General features: G+C 40.7%; 1 protein-coding gene and 1 long non-coding RNA gene across 2 annotated transcripts in view; one reads left to right on the top strand and one right to left on the bottom strand.

Annotated features, from left to right (window-relative positions):
• GALNT7 (polypeptide N-acetylgalactosaminyltransferase 7) overlaps nucleotides 1–27,610 on the top strand; it is a 195,179-nt gene that overhangs the window by 101,622 nt on the left and 65,947 nt on the right. The window contains 2 exon segments of the mRNA XM_078148485.1: nucleotides 928–1,264; nucleotides 1,267–1,387. Of these exon segments, the coding sequence (XP_078004611.1) occupies nucleotides 928–1,264; nucleotides 1,267–1,387 (458 nt within the window).
• On the bottom strand, nucleotides 965–26,673 carry LOC144455339 (uncharacterized). The gene is made up of 4 exons (XR_013484053.1): nucleotides 26,391–26,673; nucleotides 7,600–7,668; nucleotides 1,164–1,750; nucleotides 965–1,051 (listed from the first exon to the last, which is right to left on the bottom strand). It is a non-coding gene; the product is annotated as an uncharacterized LOC144455339 (long non-coding RNA).

Below are 27,610 nucleotides of genomic sequence, written 5' to 3'. Positions count from 1 at the left end.
TCGTTTCTGGGATCCCAGTAGAACAGAATTCCTGCATATTGCTCTACCATATGGTCAAGAACCCCTTTCTAAAAGCTTTGTCTTTATAGTTAGTAGCTGCTTGTAGCCTACTTAAGAGGCAGACAGAGAAGGATATTAGGCCAAAGTTGATTAACCAGTACCTTGACCTTAAACATGATTCCGAGGGTCTTCCCTGGTCATGGGGCCATTCAATGCAAAGGGGGCAGGAGAGAATTATAAGGCAACTTTCACTGAAGAACACTATATTTAACCATTTGTGCCACTACTGCCTCTTGAAAAGCAGCAGCACTGTGGTCCCTAAGTCATGATTTATAAGCCAGGCCCTCCAAACTGAGCTGGTTAGAGCCATACTCTTGTTGAGTAGGAAAATGCTGACTCAGGTCCATTGAATATGAACCCCTACCTGAGTCTCCCATCATTCTAGGCATGGAGCCAGCTAGCCTAGTGATAGATGATACCTAATACAGCTGCCACCAGGCTGTTTTATCACAGCAGAGAAATTTTATTTATCATATGCTGGACTTTTAGAGAAACCACATCCTGTTTTTAAGTTTTCGTTTTTATGTACCCGGTACGAAAAATGTATGTATCACTGTTTAAGGTCTTAATTATTTGTTTCTTTCAGAAACCTGAGACAAGAAGTTAGGTTCATAAAAAAGAGTGGTATGAGAGGATGCTCCCATCTATTTAGCGTGGAGAGGGAATTTTATAGGAAGTGGTGTCTTCGTGTCTATTTCTGAACTTAAAAGATACCTCCAGTGAAGAGGTTCTGATGAATGAAGTCTTTTGGATTCACACTTTAAACTATTTTATCATTGCGTCTGTTTGCTTTCTTAAAACATGAAAATTCATTTCATAAATTCAGCCCTGATGTACTCATTGTATACCTTTTTCCTCTTTGTATAGGAAGGCAGAGACGCCAATGCTCCCATCCTTAACAGAGGAGGCAACGGATTAGCTCCTGGGGGAGACAGATTCAAACCTGTGGTACCTTGGCCCCATGTGGAAGGGGTAGAAGTGGACTTGGAGTCTATTAGGAGAAAAAACAAAGCCAAAAATGATCAAGAGCATCAAGCTGGAGGTGTCAACCAGCAAAACGCCCTCCAGAGACAATATCTCACTTTTAAGCCTCAGACACTTACCTACCATGATCCTGTGCTCCGCCCAGGAATCATTGGTAATTTTGAACCCAAAGAACCTGAACCTCATGGTGTTCTTCATGGCCCTGGAGAGGAAGCAAAGCCATATGTTTGGGACCAGAGTACAAAGAGTCCATTCATGCCAGCATTAAAGAGTTTGGATTTAACATGGTGGCAAGTGATTTGATCTCGCTAGACCGCAGCATCAATGACTTGCGACAGGAAGAGTAAGCAGATGCCCTCTTACTATTCTGTTTAGGAGTAGTTTGGTTTGGGGTTTACAAAGGCATAGTTTTTTTTTTTAAAGGGAAGATATTTATTTCTTTCAAAGGGACTACTTGGGCCTCTGGTAGTTCAAAGTGGTGGCCCTCTGGAGACGGATCGGTGAGTAGAGATGTGCTTTACAATCTTTTAGATTCCTAATTGAGGGTACAGGTAAGATTTCCAGGGTCATGTATATACTTCCTAACTAATTAGAGACATATTTATTTGCATTACCTTTCCAGTACTATTTTCCCTGACCTTTTCAATGGTGTTTTCTTTATCTTCTTTCTCTCAGAAATCTCTCCTCCAGCATCTGGTATCTTGTGCTTTAAAAAAAAAAAACACCCATAAAACTGATGTAGTCATTTCCATTCATGATCTGTGGTCTTTCTGGTTTCATTTTGTAGATGTTTACAGTTTTGCCATCTGTTTATCTGTATTCTTCCTCTCTTTCTCCAGCTTTATTTATTGGACTCCACTAGAACTCCATTAGTTTAAGACAAACTGAATAAAGCCATATTCTTGCCTCTTTTGTGGCTTAGTGAAAAGTGACGTACTTCAAGTCCAAAGACCTTGCTTGGTTCAGAAAGCCCCCTACCGCTTCATCCACCTGTTGGGCAAGTTATTTCACCTTTTTAAGCCTCACTATCCCGATCTGTAAAAGGAGCATAATTCTGTTTGCATTACCTACATCCTGTCTGTTGTGGAGAATCAGAGGCATTGATGCTTGTAAAAGGATTTCACGACAGCAGAGCACTGTATAAGCTCTATGAGCGCTCTTTGCCCTCCTCTCTTGGTCCTGCTAGAATTCACAAGGGATAGTGTTGGCTTTGTCCCTTAAGTAGAATTTACAGTATCACAGAATTTCAAAATATAGAATGTATAGTACTTATTATTTGATATGAGGTCACATCCTGCCTCTGACCTTTACTAGCTGTATAATGGTGTTGCCCGTTTAACCTTTCTAAGTATCTAACTCTCGTCATTTTACAGATGGGAGTGGGATTAGATGGCATCTGAGGGCCTTTCGATTCTAAATCTATGGTCCAGTGATCTTCCATAATTGTCCTCCTTTTAAAAATCAGAAAAGTAAAATTGTCATTTCTTTTAACATTTGATGTTATCATACCATTTGTTCTCCCTGTTATCACTTAAGAGGAAATCAGGGCCACTGTTCCCTAATAATTAAGGGAAATGTTCAGACTTACATGCCTTCTATTAAATCATCAAGATGTATGAGAACTTGTTACATGAGTACCTTCACATTCTTCCTTAATTACATTTTGTGACTCCCAGCAGCCTTTGTTGGAGTCTGAATTCTTACCAGAATTTGCGTTCTTTGGGATAAACTCTTGGGGAAAGGGCAGACCCTTTCCCCTCCTTAACACTGAGATTATTTAGAAAGAACAATTTAAAAACCGTCGTAGTGGTTCCTCTACCTTGTTCATAAGTCACAATGAGGAAGATCATAAGAGCATGCTTTTAAAAATAAACGTACAGAAATAAAACAGCCAGCTCTTTCAGACTGTGAATCGGCGGGATAATGTGCAGATCAGCCAGCCTCCCTGACTCTGTGCAGTCTGCACATTCAGCTTGGCGAATGTCCGTCGTCTTCCTCTCAAACGCTCATCAAGGACAGGAGAGTAGGGTTCCACGGCGTGCGCAGGCGTGCAGACCGTCAGTAGCCCACAGGACTGGCCGCCCCTGTCTTCATTCTTGCTTAGCTGGAGGAGGTGAGCCTTCTTCGCCTTATTATCTCGCCACTGTCACACTGGAAGACGACCAACCACAGATTTCAATGCCAAGTTTTGGGCTGCTCTCGCAGCTGTGGCATCTGACGCCGTGGCTAGCTTGTTTGTTACTGTGACTGCTTTTGTCTTTTCAGACGAGTGTTCTCCATGCTCGAAACCCGGTGCAGAGCTGTCCAGCTGCTCGCTTGACTCATGCATTGTGGTTGTGAGTTACGCTCCCTGAGTAATTTACTAGCTATTGAAAGGATTGAATGACCGTTTTTTGGAGGGAGCTATGGCCAGGTCTTTTTTTTTTTTAGTGGGCTGAGCCAGAAATGACTTCACCTAGCTTACTATATTTTCTACGAAAATTCTTGTGTTTTCTTCTCATACAGTTAGAAGCTTAGGGCTCTTCCCTCTCCTATCATCTTACTGTGAGCGGATGCTTTGGAAACACAGATTTTCTTTGCACGTTTTTCCTTCCAAAAAGTCACAAAATCAAAGGATTATAATCTAAAGCCTTTGTTTTGAATTTTTTAAAAGATGAAATAGTTATGACTTCCTCATTGAATTAAATATTAAACTTTTTCCACTACCTCAGTTGCATTTACAAAACAAGACAGTAGGCTGTAGAACATCATTGGTTCATAGCTTTGGAGCTGGAAGGGACCTTTGAGGATTGGAGAGAAGTTTGAAAAAGCCAAGTATTATATAAATCATAGATTTAAAGCAAGAAAGCACTTTAGAAGCTTTCTTATCCAAACCCGTCATTTTAGAGATGAAGAAACAGCCATGGGTCGGTTAAGGGACTTGTCCAAGGTCAACTAGCTAATAATTATTGGAGGCAAGACTTGAACTTGAAGTTCAGTGTCCTATGCACTAAAAGCCATGCTTCTAAGAATAAAAATAATGATGATAATGATAAGCACTTTAAAGTTTGCAAAGCACATTACAAATTTTGCATTTTATCCTCACAACAACCCAGAATGGTAAGGTACTAACCCAGTTTTACAGATGATGAAACTGAGGCAGGCAGGTCAAATGATTTGTCCAAGGTCACATAGCTAATAAGTGTCTGAGGTAAAATCTGAACCCAAATCTTCCTGACTTAAAAAGTCCAGCACTCTATCCATTATGTCATCTCTATGCCTTTTATTTACTGATAATTTCGTTCTGGTTGTCAGTGGGATGTTTCTGTTTTCAAGAAATGCCGGTGTTCCAACAGAAATGATTTTTAGCTCTGCTTGATTCCATAATAAATAGTAATCCTATTTATTTTAGTTTATTGACTTAAACTGCATTGTTAAGGCTTCCTCTCCCACCCATTCCTGTTTTAACAAAAAAAAATCCTTCATCTATACCAAGATATTTAAAATCCAGTTTTATCCAGTTGGTAAAATTGTTGTGATCCTCTTTCCAATTAAAATGGCTTTAAAGTCAAGTCCTAACTACTGTTCATGATCAAGATTACAGATTTCAGTCTGAACAGCCTGTCATTTGGGGGGGATTCTGTGAAGGGAACTAAATGAAGTTATTTGAAAATAACTTCTAGGGGCAGCAAGGTGGTGCAGTGGATAGAGTCCCCATTCTGAAGTCAGGAAGGACCTGAGTTCGAATCTAGCTTCAGACCAAACACTTGACACTTACTAGCTGTGTGACTCTGGGCAAGTCACTTAACCCCAATTGCCTAAAAAAAAAAAAGAAAGAAAGATACATTTGGATGTATCTTGAGTAAGATAACATCTGTAAAGCACTTAGCACAGTGCCTGGTACCTAGCAGGTGCTTAATAAATGGTTGTCCCCCTCCCTACAAGATTGTTCCATATTTCAGTGTTTTGATTGTCAGACTATATATTGACCCCATATCCCATATTTGAATCTGATTAGACAGCTACTGTTGGCATGTCATCCCTCCTTCCTCAGCACACTTACAATATACCCCAGGCCTTCTGCACTAAAGTTGGCCACCCCTGGTTCCAATCCCCAAGAAGCACTTAAGAAAAAAAAATTATTTCACATGACTTGTGGTAGACATGCTGTTGGTGTTCTTTCCCCAAAATACCACTCTCTAGCTGACCTCAGCCTGAAATTTATTGCTACAAACACAACTTTTGGTATGTACAGGGAATTTCCAGCCTAATTTAAAAAGAAGTAAATTCTCATACCCAGTATTTCCCCTTCTTTCCTGCTCACCCATAGTGAAAACAGCACTGGGTTTGGAGGCAGAGTTCAAAGACTCCTCCCTGCCACTTGAAAGCTGTGTGATCTAGGCAAGTCACTTAGCCCGTCCTAACCTCAGCTACCTCATCTGTAAAATGAAGGAGCTGTACTAGATGTCCTTTGAGGTTCCTTTTGGCTCCAAATTTGGGTTCCCCTTTTCAACAAGCTCCCTCTACTCCATTTATCCTGGAGGCAACAGCCACACTTACCAAAAGAAGAGAGTTAACTAGGTATTGCACCTCCATTTTGTGCACTTACATGTATATACACGTGTGTATATACCTCCTACTGCTACCCTTGGTATTGAGTCATATCAGGGTGTCTGACTCTCTGTGACCCCATTTGGGTTTTTCTTGGCAAAGATATAGGAGTCTTTGCCATTTCCTTCTCTCGCTCTCAGATGAGGAAACTGAGGCAGACAGGGTGAAGTGACTTGCCCAGGGTCACACAGCTAGTAAAGTATCTAAGGCTGCATTTGAATGAACTCAGGACTGCCTGACTCCAAGCCCAACACTCTATCTACTGTGCCACCTAGCTGTAACTTAATTTTGTATAATTAATATTGTGTAATTAAGTATAATTGTGTGATATGTGTGTGTCTGTGTGAATCACACTACTGCATTTAATTTTTTCCACTCTAATAGCAGTAGCAGTAGTAGTAGTAGTAGTAGTAGTAGTAGTAGTAGTAGTAGTAGTAGTAGTAGTAGTAGTAGTAGTAGTAGTAGTAGAAGTAGTAGTAGTAGTAGAAGTAGTAGTAGTAGTAGTGGCTTTAAGTCCCTGGCTGATTATTAGGAGCTTTATTTAGCTAAGCTGGACATGACCTCTGGCCTCTCCCAAGGTATCCTCATTCAAACTCCATAGTTCTTTCTTTGGATGTGGATAGCATTTTCCATCATGAGACTTTTGGAGATGTCTTAGATCCTTGCATTGCTGCAAAGGACTAAGTCTATCAAAGTTAGTCGTTGCACAACGTGGTCCATGAGCTTTTTTTAAAAAATATTTTGATAGCTGTATTGAAAAGAGGTGACTTCCTTTGTATCCTATGCATTTTATTTTATGCATGTAGAATATTTTTTTTTCTGAGACACATTCCAGGCTGCCAAAGAGATCCGTAACACACACAAAAATTAAGAATCCCTCATTTTTCAGATGAGGAACACAAAGTTGTTATAATTTGAAGTTAAGAAGGATGAAGAAATTAAGTAATAATTTTCCTGAGGTCTCACAAGAAGTCAAAAAAGCACAGAGCCAAAATTCAAACCTAGGTCTTCTGACTCCAAATCCAGTAGACTTTCCATTATACCATAAGATGGGAAGATTTTCTCTGCCTTAAATTGAATAATTTGCCTCGTCCCTAGTTATTTGTGCAGTTATTTTTTCTCACATTTTAAAAACTTTATATAAGTAATCTAATTTGTTTTTTAAAGTATTAGTGCAAGAAGAAAAAGGGCCTGGAGCAGAGGCCTTGTCCCTGCTCATTTTGGGGGGAAATGTAGGGTTTGGGCTTCTTCTAGGAGAATGTTGAATATTTTATACTGACACATACAAACCATATCCCTCTCCAAAAGCACCCCAAACCCTCACCAAGGAAAACTAGAAGAAGAAGAAAGAGAAGTGCAGGAGAGAAAGAACCAAAGGAGATTCGGACCATCATAGCACCGACTACCTCTTTGCTTCATACGTGTTTCTGGGGTCCCAGAGAATCTGCCAGCAGTGGGTGAGGCTACCGGGAGTCCCTGAACACCAGAACAGGGGGGCTGTATACCTTTTTCCCAGCCCAATAATTCAAATTCTGGAGAGGTCATTGAATTCCATTAAATGTATCTTTGGATTTTGTTAGGAGAGGATGAGGGTTGTAAAAAAATCATCCCGCAGAGCAGCTGATCTGTTCCCAGCATGCTCCAAAGTACTGAGTTTAGGGGGTGAAACAAAGCCTTGACTCCCCAGTGACACCCCATCATTGGAGATGATCTGAAGTTTTAGATCTTATAGTTTGTCACCATTCTCCAGCCAGTGCCCCATTGTAAAGTTCATCAGAAAATACCACCAACTTTACATTACTGGGAATAATATATGTAAAAATGTCTCCCATAAGGATAATTTGGGTTCCCCTAGGCACCAAGAAGAGGGTACCGGGCCTGATGTCAGGGAGATTAATCATCTTCCCGAGTTCAGATCCAGCTTCAGACACTTACTAGCTGTGTGACCCTGGGCAAGTCACTTACCCCAGTTTGCCTCAGTTCTTCATCTGTAAAATGAGCCAGAGAAGGAAATGGCAAACAGCTCTAGTGTCTCTGCCAAGAAAATCCCAAACGGCGTCACAAAGAGTCACACACAGCTGAACAGTAACAACAGCGAGCACCAGGATCTAAATACTTGACTTCTTTTCATTCCTCATTAGTAGAATATAGTCAAGAAACACAGCTATGACTTTAGCCATATCTACTCCATTTATTCTAGAGGCAACAGCCACAATTTCAAGAGAATATTAGAGAGAGCTATTTACTGAACCTTTACTTTAGGCCCAGCACTGTCTTAGGAGCTTTAGAATCAGTAAGCTAGTCCTGAACTGGTCAGTCCCGTTGCCTTGTCTTGTCAGGGTATTATAAGGCCCTCGAGGGAAGAGAAGGACAGGGCCATCATAGAGGAGAAAGGGATAAATCCAAAGAACAGGGTTTTAGAGGAAAAAGAGGACTAGAATCTATCAGTCCACAAGCATTAATTATCTACTGCATGCTAAGTATTGATACAGTAACAATTTTATCAATAAAATGAAGTGGTCTTTGTCTTTAAAGAGCTTATCTTCTGGTGGGGAAAACATGTATGTGTGTGTATGTAGATAAAATAAATGCAAGATAATTGTGGGGTGAGGTCATATCAAATGGGGGATCAGGAAAAGCTTCACGTAGCAAGTGGCAGTGGAGCGGAGTCTCAGAGGAAAATGGGGATTCTCAGAGGCAGAGGTAAGGAGAGTGTGAGTGCCAGATACAGAGAATGACCAGTGCAAGAGGGAAATGGGAAATCGTGTCTGTATGAGTTATAGTAAGAAGGCCAGATGGACTGGACCATAAAGTGTTTGTAAAATAATATGGTGTGATGAGGCTAGAAAAGTGGCTGGGGCCATGTCATGAAGGGCTTTCTATGCCAAAGAGAGGGGCTTATGTTTGACCCAAGAGTAATAGAGAATCACAGGAGTTTGAGTCAGCCCTATGCTGTGTGTGGAGGATAAATGAGAGTGGGGTAGAGGCTAAAAGCAGGGAAACCAGTTAAATGGAATGAAGTAAAGCCCAGTGTCTTTCATTCTAAATGTGGTGGCTCAAGCTGAAACTAATCTGAAGACTTCTGACCCTCTTTCTCTGTGCTAATTAGCACCAGGACTGAGAAGGAGCTGTCAGAAGGGTCAGGGTGACATTTGAAAGCCAAGCAAGCTGTCTGGTTGGATCAAACATTTTCTTAAGCAGACACAGAAATACAAATATTTGCTTTATGCAGCCTCTTGAGTACCCTTGTAAATAAGTTCCTTATCTCCTGCTGAGTAATGTAAACTGGAGATGGACAAAGTGAGTACAATATCGTGTAAACAGAAGTTGGATCTTGGTGAGTTCTGAGATGGTTGAGGTGACTGTGATCTAACATGAGCTTAGCCCGAAAGCTCAAGGAATGACATTGCTAGAAACCGATGAGGGAGCCATTTAGACCTTGCACAGACCTTGGCCAACCACCTTATTTTATAAATGAGGAAACTGAGCCCCAGTGAGGTTACATAACATGGCCAGTGTTGACAGGACCATAGACTTAAAGCTGAAAGGGACTTGAAAAGTCATCCCATCCCATGCCTTTTTTTTTCTCCCCATGAAGGAGCCGAGGCCCAAAGAATCACTCAGTAAGTAGCAGAGTCCAAGTCCTGTGCCTCCATTTCTGGCCCTTTTTCCTCCCTGTACAATTCACTGCACATGTGATAGTGTTTAATGACCTTTAGTAGTAATTCCACTTAGCATATTGGCAACCAGATATTTTTCCTCCTCTTTCAGCTCCGAGGGGAGAACCTGAGCACAGTAATATAGCCACCATGTGGGTGGATTTCTTATAATCCGGTGAGAGACACCAAAGTGGAAAACCTTATTTTAATTTGAACGCTGCTTTTTTAATCAAAAAGAAAATATGCAAGCAATTCTGCTGAGGTTCCAGTAAGCAGATCAGAATATCAGGGGAAAGTGCCATAGAGAAGGATTAGAAACCTGAAGTTACAAGTTTCTTAAAACCCTAGAGGTGAAAAAACTGTCATTTCCAGGAAGAGTTGTAAAGGCTTTGCTAAAAGAGAATACAAATTACCCTCTGCCTCATTTTCTGTGAGGTGTGAGCTCCCTCCACAGCCTGAAAAATCAGAACTGCACACTTACTGCTGGGGCTCCCCATCCAAATATAGACCCAAGAAGATACTTAATACCTAATCTCTTCTCTGGAGAGAGTGAGGGAACATGAGTACTCCCAAGTCTCAAGGCTCCTTCCTAAAGAGTCTTGGGCAAATTGATGTAAATTGAAATTAATCAAATTGTATCAGGTCCTGATAGAACAAGTCTCAAATGCAAAGGAACTGCTGGGTTTTTTGCTGAAACCACCAAATTTAAGCTTGAAGACTTTTATGGGGTCCTCTATTTATAGTCTTCTGCGAATTATTGAAATGTTGAATGCATTTAAGGCTAAGGAAATCCTAAAATCGCATTTATCTTTCATTTTGCTAAATCTAAAGGGGAAGTGTGGCATAGTGGATAAAGTTAACCTTAAGGATAAGACCTAGGCCCAAGGCCCAGTTCTGACATGTAGTGATAGCATGGCCCTGGGCAAGTCAGGTGACTTCTAGTGCTTCCAAGCAATTCTAAACTTACAGATAAGTTTCTAATCTTCATTGATGAAGAGTTTTCACACCAGGAGTTCCCCCTCACTGAGGAAATTATCATTCAGATAAAAACAAAGACTAAAAAAAATCCACATGAACACTATTTTTTGCATATGTGTCATTTCAGTAAATCTCAAACTAAAAATTCTGAAGTAATAGCATGATAGGCTTCAAACAGTCTCAATTACATGAACTATCCTGTAGTACATTCAATATAAATATGTAGAGTATTTGCTCTTTTGTGAGGATTGGGAGTTTTAAGATGAAGGCAACAGTTCCTGCCTTCAAGTAGCTTACATTCTCTTTTTTTCTTTTTTTTTGGGGGGGGTGAGGCAATTGGGATTAAGTGACTTGCTCCGGGTCACACAGCTAGTAAAAATAGCTTACGTTCTAATGGGGGAAGGCAGCACATGAAAGAAAATTGAAAAAGGGGAGATACTCCCAGGACATGGTGGTAAAAGAAGGCTGGAGAGACAGAGGCAGAGAGAGAGAGAGAGAGAGAGAGAGAGAGAGAGAGAGAGAAGAGAGAGAGAGAGAGAGAGAGAGAGAGAGAGAGAGAGAGAGAGATTGACTGAGATTGAGATTGATTGTGTGAGTGTGGGTGGGTGTGGGTGTGGTCTGTCTAGCTGATTCTTTTATTCTTAAGCCAGGGAAGCAGGGTTGGATAAGAGGGACAGATGCTGAGCTCTGATTTTAACCTGACTGAATTTTTCCCTGGGTCAGGGAAGAAGAATAAAGGTGTGAACATGGCAGGCCTGCACATGCACTTTTCCTTAGAATGGAAGGTCTGGGAAGAACTGGACAATCGGAATGAGGGGCTGCAGGGCCAAGTGATTTTCTAGGCTGAGAAGACTGCTGGGCCATGGTAGTGAAAGAATTCTTGAGAGCAGAGCCTAGAGAGGAGTGAAGGACTGAGGACAGTTGGTTTGGGCATTTTCTTTAAAATGGAGGTTATGAGAAGAACTGCTTTTTCTTATTTTTTAGCTTCAACATAATTCTAAGCATTGCAGGAAAGTTTGGGGATTTATTTGAACAAAGTGATTTTCAGAATATGCCCTATATATAAAGCACTTTCATTAGCCTAAAAAATAACTGTAGAAACATGGTAACCGGCCACTTATAAAGGACAGAAAGGGGTTATTATAAGATCTTAAAAATTCTAAACATGAACTTTAAAAAAATAGTTTTACATTATGGTTCAAAATAATTGTTCTTTGTAATCCTATGCATTTAAAAACATTTTGAGAAGTTGATAGACTTCAGAAGAGATGCTAGATCATTGCCCCTCTCCCCATTTAAATGAATAGTTCTGTAGGGCCTGACTGAGAGTGCAGCATTGCCAGGACATTGTGCGCCAAATGGAGAACTTTAGAGCCTGGAGACGTAAGAGACCTGCGTATAGGTAGAAGGAGTACATCCATAAAAAAGAACTTTCCCTCCATGATTATGATTTTGCTAAGTCTTTCGGTGACCAGAAAGAGGCAGAAAGCGGTGAAAACAAAGCAGAGATGGTGGAATAAATACAGGAATTATTTATTAAGTAAATGTTCAATAAATAAACAGCTTGTTGATCTATTTAATTTTAACTACAAATGACCAGAAATACAGGGCCAAGAGTTCCAGTGTTGAAAATTACCAGAATGGGGGAGTCTTTCAGTAACTGGGGAAGACATTGTCAGTCCTGGCCCACCAGTGGTGAGTAAAGCACAAGGGATAAGCATCCATAACACAGGAGACTGATGAGGCAGCGAGCCAGAGCAACCAGTAGTAGGAATCACAGTGATGGGGGAAATAGAAACAGGAGCTATTAATGGAGGTGGCCCGCAAGAGTGGGCAAGTAGGCTGTGGTGTGGCAGGAGCATCAGACTGTCTACATTTTGGCATATCTACATCAAGCGTATGCAGTAGTGACAAGAGCTTTTGTGGTGGGAGTGGCCGTGCAGGGTTGTTCAGGCTCTCTACCCCTATTTGATTTCTTAGTAGAACCACGAGAAGCTGCTGTAAGATATGATCTCAAATTATAGGCCACAATAACTGATAATATTTAACAAGATTAACCTGTTTTCAGGTGCTTTGAGAGCAAGAGTTTTTGTTTTGGGCTTATCCTTAGTACCTTGCCTGACGTATAGTAGGTGCTTAATAAATGCTCGATGAATGATGAATACAATAATTGGAAATTTATACAAATATATTCCACTGACCAGGAAGCCATTGGCGTTAAGAGTTAATAACAACTTGAATATCTTACAGTGTTTTTATCCTACTAAACTATCCTGTTCAGTAAGATTAAATTAAAGCAGATTATAATATATTGTAGGCTACTGGGAATAAACACAACTTCCTTAATCTTCTCATTGATCAAGGACAGTTGTGCAAAATTGTTTTTTCTTGAGCCATTACTAGGATGGGGTGGCTGGGGCTTTGTCTCAGAGCATTCAGATTTAGACTACACTGACAGAACTTGTTTTCTTTATCAGGCAGAAACAAGTGGCCTTAGCAAGAATAATTAAAATGAGAAGCTTCCAGATGCCAACTTTCTACCCGGGTAGCTAGCCTCCAGGCCAGCCCTCTTTCTTCTCTGTATAAAAGCTGCTGTACTGCTACCTCCTCATAGGAGAAAGGGAGTGTCTCCTAGGTCCTCTGCTTGTGAGAACCTGTATCCCAGGGTTTCCTCATCCCGCTCAGAGCCTTGTGTTCCAATATCCCTATTCTTAGTAGCCTCACTAACCACCCCCACCCCACCGCCACTGTACTGGTCCCAGGCACCAGAGTAGCAATTAAAACTTTTGAGTTTTATCAAATTTTAAGCACTTGCTACATTGGGCCCCAACAAATGTCATGGGAAAGACTCATATGATAAAAATGCTTATGTCATACAGAATTTTATTTTTTTTTCAAATTATATCATTGGAGCTACAGATCTCATTAACTAATCAGGAGAATTGAAGAGACTACTTTATCTTGGCAAAACAAATGGTACATTCTAGTGATTGAGCAGGACCAAAGCTGAGTGGTGGCACTATACTCAAGGGTAGCTATACCAGGTTAGTTTTGCCTCCATGTGGCATATATAGGATATGGTAATAATAGTAGTCCCCATTTATGTAGTACTTTACAGTTTAGAAAGTTCTTTCTTTACCCCATTTTATTGATAAGGAAACTGAGACATAGAGAGGCTGTGACTTGGAATCAATTATATAAGGTAAGTGGCAGAGCTAAGATTAAACTTAGCTATTTTTGACTCTAGGTCAAATAATCTCATACTGTAATCTTATACTGTATGAGACTGCTTCTCCTATAAAATGAAGTTTAGCAACTCATGATGTAATGGGTTGGGTGCTGGGCTTAGTGTGAGGAAGTCCTGAGTTCAGATTCAGTCTCAGACACTAGCTCAGACCCTAGGCAAGTCATTTAACCACAGTTTGGCTCTGTTTTCTCAGCTGCAAAGTGGAGAAACATAATAGCACCTACCTCACAAGGTTGTTAAAAAGACCTTTGCACATTGCGTGATACATAATAGACTGTCTAAATGCGTATTCCCTCCCTCTCCTGCCTATTCTCTTACCTATTATGAAACAAGAAACTGATGGAATGTCTAGAAGCTGTAGTCTATAATTTGTTTTTGTTATCGTTTTTGTTGTTGAGTTTAACTAAAACAATAAAAAGCATTCATTAAATACCTACTGTGTGCCAGTTCTAAGTGCTGGAGATTTTTTAAAAAATCCTTAAGGAACTTAAATTTGATTGAGTAAGTATAATGCAAGGTAAAGTGTGATAGGAACAAATAAGACATCTTAATTGATTGTACTCGGAAGATTTGAGGAGGAAGAGAACACTTTATCAGGCTTCGCAGAGGAGGAGGCATTGGCTTTTAAAGGGAGAGGAGGATTCTGAAGGTAGACAGTGCATCCTAGGCTTGGGAGATGGCCTGTGTGAATGCATGAAGATGTAAGGGGAAGCAATTTCTTAACAATTGTGGCTGTCTAAAAATGGATTGGGGGCGGGGGGAGCTAGGTGGCGCAGTGAGTAGAGTACCCGCCTGGAAGTCAGGAGGCTGACTTCAAATCTGGCCTCAGACCAAGCACTTAACACTTACTAGCTGTGTGACCCTGGGCAAGTCACTTAACCCCAATTGCCTAAAAAAATAAAAATAAAAAAGTAAAAATGGAATGGGGTGTGAGTTCCTGTTTTTTGGCCGTCATCAAATGGAGACTGGATGACAACTTGCCACAGGTGTTACTGGGAGATTCTTGTATTAAATGACCTTAGTATTCCTTTCAGTGCTAAGATTCTGTGATTATTTCTCTCTGTAGACTGCCAGGGCCTGTGTCTCTGCTGTTTTTCCCAGGGCTGAGGAAATGAGAAGGCAGGAGTCTAGGGGTAACTATATTCTAACAACTATAGGGAGAGGAAGCATTAAAAGGTTTGGGCATAGATGGTGTGGTGGGTTTTTTCTCTTCATGGTTCCATGAGTAAGGATATTCGGAAGGTGATATATGCCAAATGTACTTTCCACTTCATAGACTTGAAGGAGGCAGCTATGGTGTAATGGATAGAGAGCTGACCTCGGAGCCAAGAAAACCTGGGTTCAAGACCTACTTCTGCCATATATTGGGTGTGTGACTCTGGGCAAGTCAGTTACCCTCTCTGTGTGTGCTCTAAGCAGTTCTCTAAGACTTAAAGTTGCAAAGAAGGCGCTGACCTACATGGGTAGAGAGAATTTCCTCACCTGGCAGTTCCCAAATCAGTGAAACCACCAATCCAATCCTTGCCCCTTCAGAACAGGCCTGCACAATCTGTGGCCTGCCAAAGGATTTTCTCTCCATACAAAGGAGGTTTTCCTCTATATCTTTTGCAGGCCTCCAGAAATCTTTTGACATGCTGCAAGCAGCCTGACGGTTGGTTGTAAGTGGCCATAGGGCCACAGGTTCTGCAGGCCTGCTTTAAAGAGATGTGGATTTTTTGACAAAAATCACTTATGCATTTTAATTGCTAAAAGTGAATAATATTCGTATCTTCTGAGTTACTGACTCACTATTCTATGCATGTTCAGTCATCTTTTTTAGTTGTGTCCGACTCTTCATGGACCCCAATCATTTCAGGGTGTCTGATTCTCTGTAACCCCATTTGGGATTTTCTTGGCAAAGATACTGGAGTGATTTGCCATTTCCTTCTCCAGCCCATTTTACAGATGAAATAACTGAGGCAAACAGGGTTAAGTGGCCTGCTCAGGGTCTTCATGATTCCAGGCCTGGCACTCTATCTGCTGCACCACCTACCTACCCTATTCTATGCATCATGGAATCTTATTTTTGTAGCCTTCTCAGAAACAGAAATAATCTGGGATGTATTAAAATTTAGTCTGAGCCCTCATTTTTAACTTCTTTTTTCTATTTCCTGTCTATAGATTTGCCCATTCTTAAAAAAAAAAAGACATCAAAACACAAAAAGAAAAATACTTTCACTTGACTAAATCATTTCCTCAAGATATTGCCCTGTATCTCCTCTCCCTTTGCTAAACTTCTGGGAAAATTCATCCACACTCATCGACTCCACTTCCTCACCTCCTACTCACTTCTCAGCCCCCTATAGTCTTAACTTACAACCACACCACTCTCCTGAAGCTGCTGTTTCCAAGGTGACCACAATTTCTTTACTGCTAAATCCTGTGGCTTTTTCTCCGTGCTCACGCTGCTTGCGCACCTGGATACTTGTCAGAACTGTTGATCACCCGCTTCCCTTCCTGGCTGGGCATTCTTCCCTTGACTTCCATAATACTCTCTCTGGTTCTCCTGCTGCCTGTCTGACCTTCTTAATTTCTCTTTCTGGATCACCACCCAACTTCCACTCTCTGTTTATTGGTGGATGTCCTCCTAGCTTTGTCCCAGCATCTCTTCTTTTCCCTGTCTTCACTGCCTACCTTGGTATTCTCGTCAGTTGCCATGGATTCAGTTATCCCCCGTGCAGACGACTCTCTAATCTGTCTATCTCATAAGTAATATGAAAAACCTTGTTTTCTCTTCTGAACCCCACTTCCACACATCCCCCGACTGCTTGCTAGACTTCTCCACCTCGATGTCCCATTGGCATCTTGAATTCAAAATGTACAAAACAGAACTGGTTGTCTTTTTCCCCCCTCCAGACTTTCTCATTTCTGTCAAAGGCACCAGTTATGCAACCTTGAAGACAGCCTCACCCCTTCCTTTTCCCTACATCAGTTGCCAGGTCTTGTTGCTTCTACTTGCATGGCATCTTTCATGTGTCAGTCGCACAGCCATCGCTATTCAAGTTCTCATGGACTTCAGGACAGTTTGATTAGCCTCTCCTCCCCAGTCCAGCAGCTCAGCTGCTGAAATGATCATCACCCTAAAGCATGAGTCTGACAATGTATCTTAGGTATCTTCCGTGCCTTCTTATTGCCTTTAAGATCACATTTAAATATTCAATCCCTCCACAACCTGGCTCCAGTCAGTTTTTCCACACTTATTTGATGCTATGCCCCTTATGCATTCTATACTGCAGCCAGACTGTTCCCTGGACTTCAAATTCCACCCCCACCTAGATGCCTCTTTCTTCATGCCTCGAATGTTCTTCTTCCTCCCTGGCACCTCTTACTATGCTTCTCTTTCTTTAAGGCTCAGCTCAGCCCAGTTGTCTTCCCTTATGAGAAGACTTTTCTAATACCCTCAGTTGTAGATTATCTTGTATTTACTTATCTACATACTTATTACACACACACACACACACACACACACACACATACACATACACGCTATCAGAGAGCAAAGACATTTTCATTTTTTAATTTGCATCTCAGTGTCTATGAATAGTGCCTTTCCATAACAGGTACCTAGTCAATGCTTGTTGAGGGAATGAATGGTGACCAATCAAGAAACACAAAAATAATTTTTTTAAAAATTACATCCCTCATTCCTGCCTCTCATTTAATCTTCTTCCTTCTCAATTTGACTCCAACAACCCCATGAGATAGATATAGGTATCTTCACAACAACCCTGTGAGATAGGTAATAGAAGTATTATTACCCTCATTTCTACCAAGTGTTTCAAATAGAGTAGAAATGTTTATAGATTAGAGCTACATCTGTAGAGTTTCCTTTTGGGAGACCAGGTTTCTTTTAAAGATAATAAATTTCTCAAGGGCTAGTCTTAAACACTGTAAGAATTTTACTTATCATCTATGAAATATGAATAAGAATTGTTAAAAAAACAAAACCAAAAATGAGAGTTGGAAGAGGCCTCAGCTAGTATTTCTCTAACTCCCTTACCTCTAAAAAATGTTCAGCTTCTGGCCATACTGATTTCTGTGAGCTTAGCCAGGCTGGTCCTTGGATTACAAATCATTCATCATGTGGCCCACAGCCTTTCCACCTTGATGGAACCGATCAGAGTATATGCTTTGTTAGTCTTTAGTCACCTCCACAGCATAAAGAGGACCTTAGCAGAGGTCAAATTTTCAAATACATTCTTTCTGCCTTATGCAAACAGGATGGTAAAAGCCATCAAGGTGATGACATATAAGATCACTAGAAGGAACTGAGGGTGTTGGTGTGGAGAAGACAAAACTTGGGTTGGGGGTGGGTGGGTGGAGCATGACAGCTGTCTTCAGGAATTTCAGGGGCTGTCACATGGAAGGAAGGATTTGAACTTGTTCTGTTTACCCCAGATCTAGGAGCAGTGGGTATATTGCAAAGAGAGAAATTTAGGTTTAATGTCAGGAAGACCTCAGGAGGTTGTGAATTCTTCCTTACCGGTCAGTCTTTAGGCAGTCAGTTGTCAGGAATGTTGTAGGGAAGATTTTTGATATCAAGTACAAGTTGTACTAAATATTAACCCCCAAAGGCCTTTTCAACCTTTATATGCTATAAATATTAGGTCTTAATTTCCTTTTTTCTTTCTCCAGCACTGAGCACAGTTTTTGAACATCAGAGGTGTTTAATAAGTGGTGATGAAGCAAATGAATGAGATTCACCAAAGGGATAGAACCAATACTAACAACCAGCTAGTCAATAGAGCCTAAACATTGAATTAACCAGAAGAGAGAAAACCCAGGCAAGGATGCAGACAGCCCTTTTAGGAGCAGAAGCTGTAGAAATGTACAGGAAGGGTGAAAGAGGAAGTGGAAATGTTACAATAACATAGCTCAGGCTGAAGTCCTTGCTCCTCTGAGGAACTCAGAGTGAGGGTGTGACTTCCAAGGCCTGGTAACACAGAAACTGGAGGATGCCAAAAGAGTGTCAGATCAGTGCCAGGGAGGCATCTGAAGGAAACTTCATAAGACTGGGGGGGAAAAAAAGCCTTCTCAACCAGGAAACCCTGTGACTTGAAAGAAGACCTAATGGGCATCAAGGTGTCTCAGTGGATAGAGCACTAGGCCTGGAATCAGGAAAACCTGAGTTCAGATCAGCCTCAGATAGCCCCTGTGTGACCTTGGGCAAGTCACTTAACTGCTGTCTGCCTCAGTTTCCTCATCTGTAAAATGGGAATAATAGCAGCCTCTATCTCATAGGGTTGTAGTGAGGATCAAAGTGCTTAGCACAGTGACTGGTACATACTATATGCTATGTAAATGCTACTTATTGTTATTATTATTATTTATTTATTTATTGTCAGTTGGTCATATCTGGTTCTTCATGATCCCATTTGGGGTTTTCTTGACAAAGATCCTGGAGTGGTTTGCCAGTTCCTTTTCCAGTTCATTTTACAGATGAGGAAACTGTAGCAAACAAGGTTAGGTGACTTGCCCAGGATCACACAGCTAGTAAGTGTCAAAGGCCAGATTTGAAGTCAGATCCTCTAGACTCCAGGGCCAGCACTCTATCCACTTCACCACCTAGCTGCCCTATCATTATTATTATTAATTCCAAATCTATCCGTCTTTTCACTGCAGTGGGCATGAGTTGTTTATATGCATTATCCTGCTTGGTTTTCACAACAACCCCAAGAGATAGATATAAGTATCTTCACAACAACCTTGTGAGATAGGTAATAGAAGTATTATTACCCTCATTTTACAAAAGGGAAAATGGAAGATCAGATTGCTGAAGTGTTTTGCCATATGATCATGTAAATAAGAATTCCAGAGGCATGATTCAAACCCAGGTCTCTCTTTACTCTATGTCTGATGTTATTTCCTCCATACCACACCTCCAGACACGGTGTCTGCACTCATGAAAATTATGGTATAGGAGTTGGTGAGGAGAAGGGGATAATGACACGTTTGTTGTTGTTGTTTTTTTAAACTATAGTGCCAAGTTGAACATGATAAATGCATGGAGACAGACCTGAAAGATGAAAACAATTTCAGTTTTATTTATGTTGAGGATCATCCCAGAGGTTCCTGTCAGGCCTTATAGATCTGAAGTTGCCAATAAAGACATTCTAAAATGAGGCCCCCATCTCTAATATTAGGATATTTGATAGTTCCCAAAGAAAAGCTGTTTTCTTTAACAAGTAATGGTTCCATTGCCTCCAATGAGTCTGCCTCTACTTCCAGAACTTTTTCAAAATTGTAGCATGTATCCCACTAAAAACTCCATTTGAAATATCTCTGGTCTGTAAGTCTTGAACCCACTTTAGTATCCTAGGATTTAAAACTGGCAAGGACCTTATAACTCATCAGTTATAATCCCTTCATTTTATAGAGGAGGAAACTTAGCCTTTAATCAAGTAAGATTTGTTGAAATGGTTTTCTACAAAATCTGCTCCTTATTAAATCCAGTAAATCTCTGATAATGAGAACAGATAGAGAGAAGAGGGAGAGGAGCTGTCACCACAGCCTACCCCGTACCTTCCCTTTCTGTGCTGAGGTCAGGCCTCAGTCAGGGTTTGAGGATGTTTTTGTTTGTTTGTTTGTTTTTTGAGACGTTTGAGATGGGGCAGCTGAACTGGCCAGGAGATGCTCTACAAAGAAAAGACAGCTTTCCTCAGATATCAGCAGTCTCCCCACGCCCCCTTTTAGGGGAGAGCCTCCTTGGAAAAGAAAGCTTTTAAATGGCAAATCAGCAGCAATAGTTGAAGCTATTTCAATAATAAAGGGGAAAAATGCAATTAACCTTTTGTGATTGACAAGCAAAGTATGATAAGCTGTGTTGGCTTGGCAACATGAACAGCTTTTATTTTCTTGTAAAAGGTCAAATGATTAAATTTTTCCGTGTGGTTTAAGAAAAAGAAAATATGAACCACTCACTGAACTTAGCTTCTAAATTTAGGGTACTATGTTAAGTTTACCCCGCCACCCCCTTCCAAAGCTGTGTGTCTTTATGGTAACTGTACTTTCCTCATAACAATGACGTCCAAATGACTTTGGATTGGTCTTTTCTATCAGAACTCCAGACTGGGAGATGGGCTCATTGAGCTGGAAAAGACCTTAGAAGGCACTGGTTCATCCTCTTTCATCTAGTCAGGGCCTCATAGAACCCATCCAACAAAGAGTACAGGCCATCCAATTTTTAAATTTCTCCAGAGAGGCTTTCATGTCTCCCTCTCAAAGGGGAATGGAGTAAGCATTTCTATGGTGCTTACTTTGGGTGGAAAACCTCTTTCTACCCATGTACCGTCTCAAGGCACCTTTCAGACCATTCTTGTGATTTTATGGAGATAAGAAGATGAGCATCTGGGTCAGTAGTTGCTATCATCCTCTTAGTTACCATTCTTTGGCAAAAGTCCTATTTTTACTTTTTGGTAAATATTAGAGCCAACATTCATTTGAATCTTTGCGTTCCTTTTTATAATCATCTCTTCTTTAAGATATCTTGAAAATTGACTCCCAAATCCTTTTAAAACAGCGGTTCTTAGCAGTCTGATGAAGCCTGTGGACCACTTCTGGGTCTGTTGCCTATATTCATAATTGAAGGAAATACTCAATTTTAGTTATAGGTTAATGAAAATAAAGATGTCATTTTCTTTCCATCCAAGGTCTCAGGACCCCTTGCAATCTCTCCACAACCCCTTTAAGGGTCCATGGACCCCAGATTAAAACCCCTTGCTTTAGATTTCTATCATCTCCAGCAGTTATTTTCATGGTGGTATGTTTGCTTACATTCACTGTTGAGTTCTGTGAGGGGAGATGACTGAGTGTCTCAACAGAGGATGGTTTTTTGGTTGCCTTTAGGCAGGTGTTGAAAACAAATCTTTCAGCTCTTCTATTTGCTCTTCAAGGAGAGCCTCTCACGTGAGCCAGTTACTCTTCCATTTAACATCTTTATGTTTTTAGATTTCATTTACAGGGAAAATGTCAATATAAATCTGTAACAGCTCCTGTAGCAATGTGTCAGTTGGACAAAAATCACAGGTTAAAAGAACCAACAACTGAATGCTTGTAGGTGTTTTAAGAACCGTGATTCTTACTGTCCTTTGCCCCTTACCTTCCACTCCACAATCGCTGAAGCAGCAGAAAGGGGTAGCCTATGCAATGAGGGCCATTTTCTATTTCTCTCTCTTTCACTGGATTTCCAGCATGTAGTGGTCAACTATCTGATGATGAACTTTTGTGTACTTAGCTGGACTGGGTCTTAGACAGCATGTGCCATTTGTTGGTGGACATGCAACATCTTTCCTAGTTTGGTAGAACTTGGTAGAGGTTGTACCTCTCAATCCCAGCTTTCAAGCGTCCAGTTACCTTGCGGCCAAAATGAGCCATCAGAATATAGTTTTGTGGGATATAAAATTGCATAGTAATTCAGAGAAAAGTTTTGTTTTTTAAAATCAGGTTATAGAAGCTTAAAATAGGAGGCTAGGAGAGCTTCCCCGGGGATCAGTCAACTGGGATATAACTACCACACACAGAAAGATACAGCTTAACTTTGCCAGCAATACAGCAGTTTCATTATAGTACATTAACAATGTTATTGCAAAACGATGTGGTCTGAGGCAAAATTATTCAGGGTATATTTATAGATAAGAAATAGGAATAAAGAAATAACTAAACAAATTGCCTGCTAACATCCTTACCAACACACTTGGTTGAAACTATGGTTTGAATGAAGTTACTCTTTGAATCCTTAGAAAAGGTAAAGAAAGTATTTTTTAAAAAATCCAACTATGTTATGTTTAGAGAACATAATGCAGAAGTAATTTGGTTTTTATGGCTCCACCCTTTTCAAGAATACAATTCTACTATAATCCTATCTTTGAGTTTACATTAAACATTTTCACGGGGTATGCTGCCTGTCTAGTAAGGCACTTACTGTGTGTTGAATGCGAATTCTAAGCCGAGAACCACCGTTTTATTACGCTGGCCAAGTTACGAATGCTGAGGCTTACCTCTAACAGAAGCTTGCTCTAGGATTGGGAAATGGAAGTAAGCTAGGCTGGTACAGTTCAGAGGGGTAGGTCTGGACTGGCTTTGACTTCTCAGCTGCATCCCTGTTTGTCCCCTTCCCTCCCTCCTCCTGCTACTTAGGTGCTAGATCAGCCTACTCCGTAACACCAGCCAGACACAGACACCTGTGAATGGTCCCAAATACTATTCCAAGGGAAGTATACCCAAGACCAGCTATGGCAGGTATCCATATATTTGTGCCATGCTTCCTACCCATTATTGTTCTCTTCCATAGCACAACTCCTCAGATGCTCTATCATGAAGTACTTTCTAGCACTACCTGTGCCACCAAAAATTATCTGGGCTCTCATCTGCTGAGCCCACTAATAGATATGCTTCTGTATTGTTATTTGGGACCTCTAAAATACCTTAGTGGGAAATACTCTCAGAAACTGTGTAGCATCTCCATGGACCAGATTTCAGGGCATCCATGAATTTGGATGGGGAAAAAATTGCATCCTTATTTTAAATAAGCTCTAACTGAAATTTAGCATTTCCTTCAATTATGAGCTTAATAAAAATGATTCTGAGAAAAGAATCCATAGGTTTCACTAGACTTCCAAAGAAATCCAAGGTTCTAAAGAAGTTAAAAATCAAAAGGGTGTTAGGCCCTGGCTTAGCATCTCTAGACAAAACTGCCTGTGAAATCTTTCTGCAGATTTTCCCAGTCCTCTCATAAGGAGTAAGTACAAGTGAGCATCACTCTGCTGATACAACTGAAAAATGGCTGAACGATTGCAATTATTATTAGATTGCCAGGGTGTCCCAAAAAGTCTTAGTGAGGCTTTAGCTAAAAGTGTGTGTGTGTGTGTGTGTGTGTGTGTGTGTGTGTGTGTGTGTGTGTGCGCGCGCGCGCATTTGTACCTACTAATGTGCCATAGCCAGGTGGCTCAGTAGATAAAGTGTCAGGCCTGGAGTCAGGAAAACTCCTCTTCCTGAGTTCAAATCCAGCCTCAGACACTTACTAGCTGTGTGACCCTGGGCAAGTCACTTAACCCTGTTTGCCTCAGTTTCCTCATCTGGAAAATGAGCTGGAGAAGGAAATGGCAAACTGTTCCAGTATCTTTGCCAAGAAAACCCCAAATAGGATCATGAAGAGTTGGATATGACTGAAAATGACTGGATAACAATAACAACAACTAGTGTGCCAGGGACTGTGTTATGCTCTACAAAGATCTAGGTCTCCTTTTTGTGTGGCAAGTTCTTTGTTGTTCCTGTTGGGAGGTGGTGATGCTCTGTCTCCTACAGTTTTCCTGCAGTTTTTCAAGAGCCTCTGTGCCCTATAATAACGTGTATTAATGCCGTCTCTCAGAGATTCCTGACTAATTATAATGATCAAACTTGGTCCCAGAAAAGATTAGAAATGTGCCTGCTTCCCTCCCTTCTTCAAAAAGGTAGAAGATTATAGGTGTGGGATATTATGTATACTGCAAGATTGGATGGAAACACTGGCTGTTGGTTTTGCCAGAAGCCTAATAATTACAAACTTCTTCCCCTGAGGGCCTGGGGTGCTGTATTCACACTGTCTCCACTAAGAGATTCCTCTGCTCTGAACCTATCACTGTAGTGATTCAGTTCAGTCCTGGGGGCACCTGACCACCAAAAAGAAGGCGGTAGACACCTTTCTTTAATATTCTATGACTCATTACACCCCCACCACAGCACTATAGGGAAAAATTACTTAACAATTGTGTTCTCCCCAAGAGGGGGATATACTAATTTTTTCAATGCATAATATGAAGTCTGCAAGAGATGAAAGCTTCCATAGCCCAGGTTTATCACACCAAAAAAAAAACCCTAAGTCCCTCCTCCCCCAAAAGATTTAATTTAGTGTATAAGAAGTCCAGGTCACTACCTACATATCATTTTTGAGGGTTTTGTTTTGTTTTTTAAATAAAATTTATGGGGCAGTTAAGTGTATAAAAGTCCTGGGAACTGGAGTCAGCAAGACTTGTGTTCAAATCCATGCTTTGACCCTTACTAGCTGTGAAACCTTGGGCAAGTCAATTAATTGCTGTCTGCCTCAGTTTCTTCATCTGTAAAATGTGGATAATAATAGCACCTACTTTCCAGAGTTGTTGTGTGGATAAAATGAGATAATATTTGGGAAGTTCTTTATAAGCCTTAAAATACTATGTCAGTACTAGCATTATTATTATTAATTACCAGAAATATCAATTCCTAGATTGTAAACTCCCAACTCTGTTGTCTTCCTCTAAACAGAAGGAGGAATTATGATGGAAAAGAAAGAGGCCTGGATTTGGAGAACTCCAGGTTTACAGTCCCAGCTAAACCCCTTCTTAGCTGTGTTTGCATGGCTAGGCATTCTTCCTCTCTGGGATTCAGTTTCCTTAGTTGTAAAATGAGGGGCAGCTAGGTGGCACAGTGGGTAGAGTGCCTAGCCTGGAGTCAGGAGGATCTGAGTTCAAATCTGGCCTCAGACACTTGCTAGCTTTGTGACTTAACCCTGTTTGCTTTGGTTTCCTCATGTGTTAAATGAGCTGGAGAAGGAAATGGCAAACCACTCTAGTATCTTTGCCAATAAAGCCCCAAGTGGGGTCATGAACAGTCAGACACAGCTAACTGACAATACAATAACAAATAATATATAACAATAACAAAAACAAAATGAAGGGGATTAGACCAGGTTTTCACCAAAGTCCCTTTCAACTATAAAATGCTGTCATACTAAGATGCAGAGAAAGAACACTTCCAGGTCAGATGGGAAGCAGACTTTGTAAACTGTCTATTTATAACTATAATTATTGATAAAATATAATTTGTCACATCTGTGTTTCTTGGACACATTTTGGTGTCTTTTGTGCATGTAGCCCAGTTTAATTAAGGAAACATTTTATAAAAGTATGTAGCTAATGAATATGGTGTCTAAAAGCCCATTATATTAAACTCAAGTCATGTGTCGTTAACAGAGAAAATGGTGTTTTTAATGGACCCAATATTTCTAACCTGTTAATTTATGTTGAAGAGAAGATCTGATAATGGCTTTTAGAAGAGTCAAGGCCAAGAAGCATAGAATATTAATTTTTTTCATTCCCAGAACGGGAACAGACTGGTCTATTTATTACTATATTTACTCACATAATACTTCCCTCCCTCCTTTAGATATTTTGCTGCTAAATGGGCTGGGAGAAAGGGAAGGAGAATTATGGATCGATGTGGCCCTGCAGTGGAAGAGCACGCAACAGAGCAGAGAAAATAAATGAGGTTTCCTAGATAGTCTAGAATATCAGTTAGAATTAGTATTGAAAAGAGATCCTGGTGACTGTCAGGGGAAATCCCAATTTCAGAGAGTGCTGATGACCATGTAAATGTAATAGTCTTAGACTGTCCAATTCCAATTCATTGTGAATTGGTATTTGATGTATGGTGTTCAGTGCATTTCACTTTTCAACAAAAATCCAGATTTTTATCAGTGACTGCTAGAATTTTTTTCCATTAAGTTTTCAAATCAAATATAATGGAATTCCCTGCAGGCAGTAGCAGAAACACAAGCAAGCACCACACTTGTTTTTGGTTTTGCCTCAACCTGGGTCTCCAAGAAGCGTGTTCATTAAACAGGCACTTATTAACTACCTACAGTGTGCCAGGCAGGCGCTGGACTAGGTGCTAGACACAGAAACAAAAATGAAACTTGGCCTTTCCTTCAAAGAACTTACATTCTGTTTGGGGCGGGGGGAACAACACAAACACAGAATGGAATTCAAAATATGTACAAAATTAACAATAGTAATGATACCTAACATTTATAGGGTACTTACTGTCTCAGGCGTTGTACAGAGCTCTTTCCGATTGTCATCTCTTTTGATCCTCACAACAACCCTGGGAGGTAAGTACTGTTATTGACCCCATTTCACAGATGAGGAAACTGAGGCAAACAGAGGTTAAGTGATTTGCCACGTAGTTTCCAGGGGGAGGGGTCACTAGCAGGTAGGGGGATCGAGAAAGGCCATATGCCCTGTAGGAAGGAGCATTCAGCTGAGCTTTGAAGGAAACGAGATTCTAACAGGCAGAGGCTATAACCACATTGATTCGCCACTTTCAATTCACAGGGTGTTTTTCTGACAACAACAACCCTCTGAAGTAGGAAGTACAAGTTTTATCATTCTCTGCTTTACAGATGGGTCTGCCCACGAGATCAGATGAGATAATATTTGTAAAGTACTTTGCAAACCTTAAAACATTATATATAAATCACACAGCTAGTAAGTGGCTGGAGTGGGGCTTGTATTTATCCACTAGACCGGACTCATGAAGGGAACTCAAGTGCAAAAGAGGAGGGCAATGATGTGAGCATGGACAGAGATGGGAAAATAGACCAGTGATTTCATTAACATAGGGAATGGGGAAACACTCATCTACCCTTTCCCCACGATTGTAGTTTTAAACAGTTACTTAGAGCAAAAGTGTCATAAAAGTACAATGAAACATAGATAATGTCAATTTGTAATAGTTTTTAAGTCAACATGCAGTCTTCCCACATTTAGAGGCCTCTGTTTCTGTTTGAGCATGACCAATATGTGTCAGAGTCAGAACCTGAACCCAGATGTTCTTGACGGTGAGCCTGGCTTTCTATCCACTATACCAGGCTGCCTCTGTGTTCATAGGATGATAAAATTTAGATATAGAAAGGAGCTTTAATGGTCATCTTGTGCAACCCCATTATCTTATTATCTTACAGATAGGGAAATCTACATCCAGAGAAACTTAGCATCTGCCCAGTATTTAACTGATAGTAAGGAGCACAGCTAGAGTTCAAATCTTTCAGCTGTGAATCCTGGGCTCTTTCGTCTCTATCCTGCTGCTCTCTCTCTCTCTCTCTCTCTCTCTCTCTCTCTCTCTCTCTCTCTCTCTCTCTCTCTCTCTCTCTCTCTCTCTCTCTCTCTCTCATAAAAAGTGTAACACAAATGTTTCATCACTAGATGGCGGAACATAACAAAAGAAACTTTGATAAGTGAAAAGGTTTTTTAAAAAAAAATTC

Source organism: Phascolarctos cinereus, unplaced genomic scaffold, assembly GCF_003287225.1.
Source record: "Phascolarctos cinereus isolate Bilbo 61053 unplaced genomic scaffold, phaCin_HiC Scaffold_9;HRSCAF=440, whole genome shotgun sequence".
Taxonomy (NCBI): Eukaryota; Metazoa; Chordata; class Mammalia; order Diprotodontia; family Phascolarctidae; genus Phascolarctos; species Phascolarctos cinereus.
This window is presented reverse-complemented; position numbering and strand designations above follow the sequence as displayed.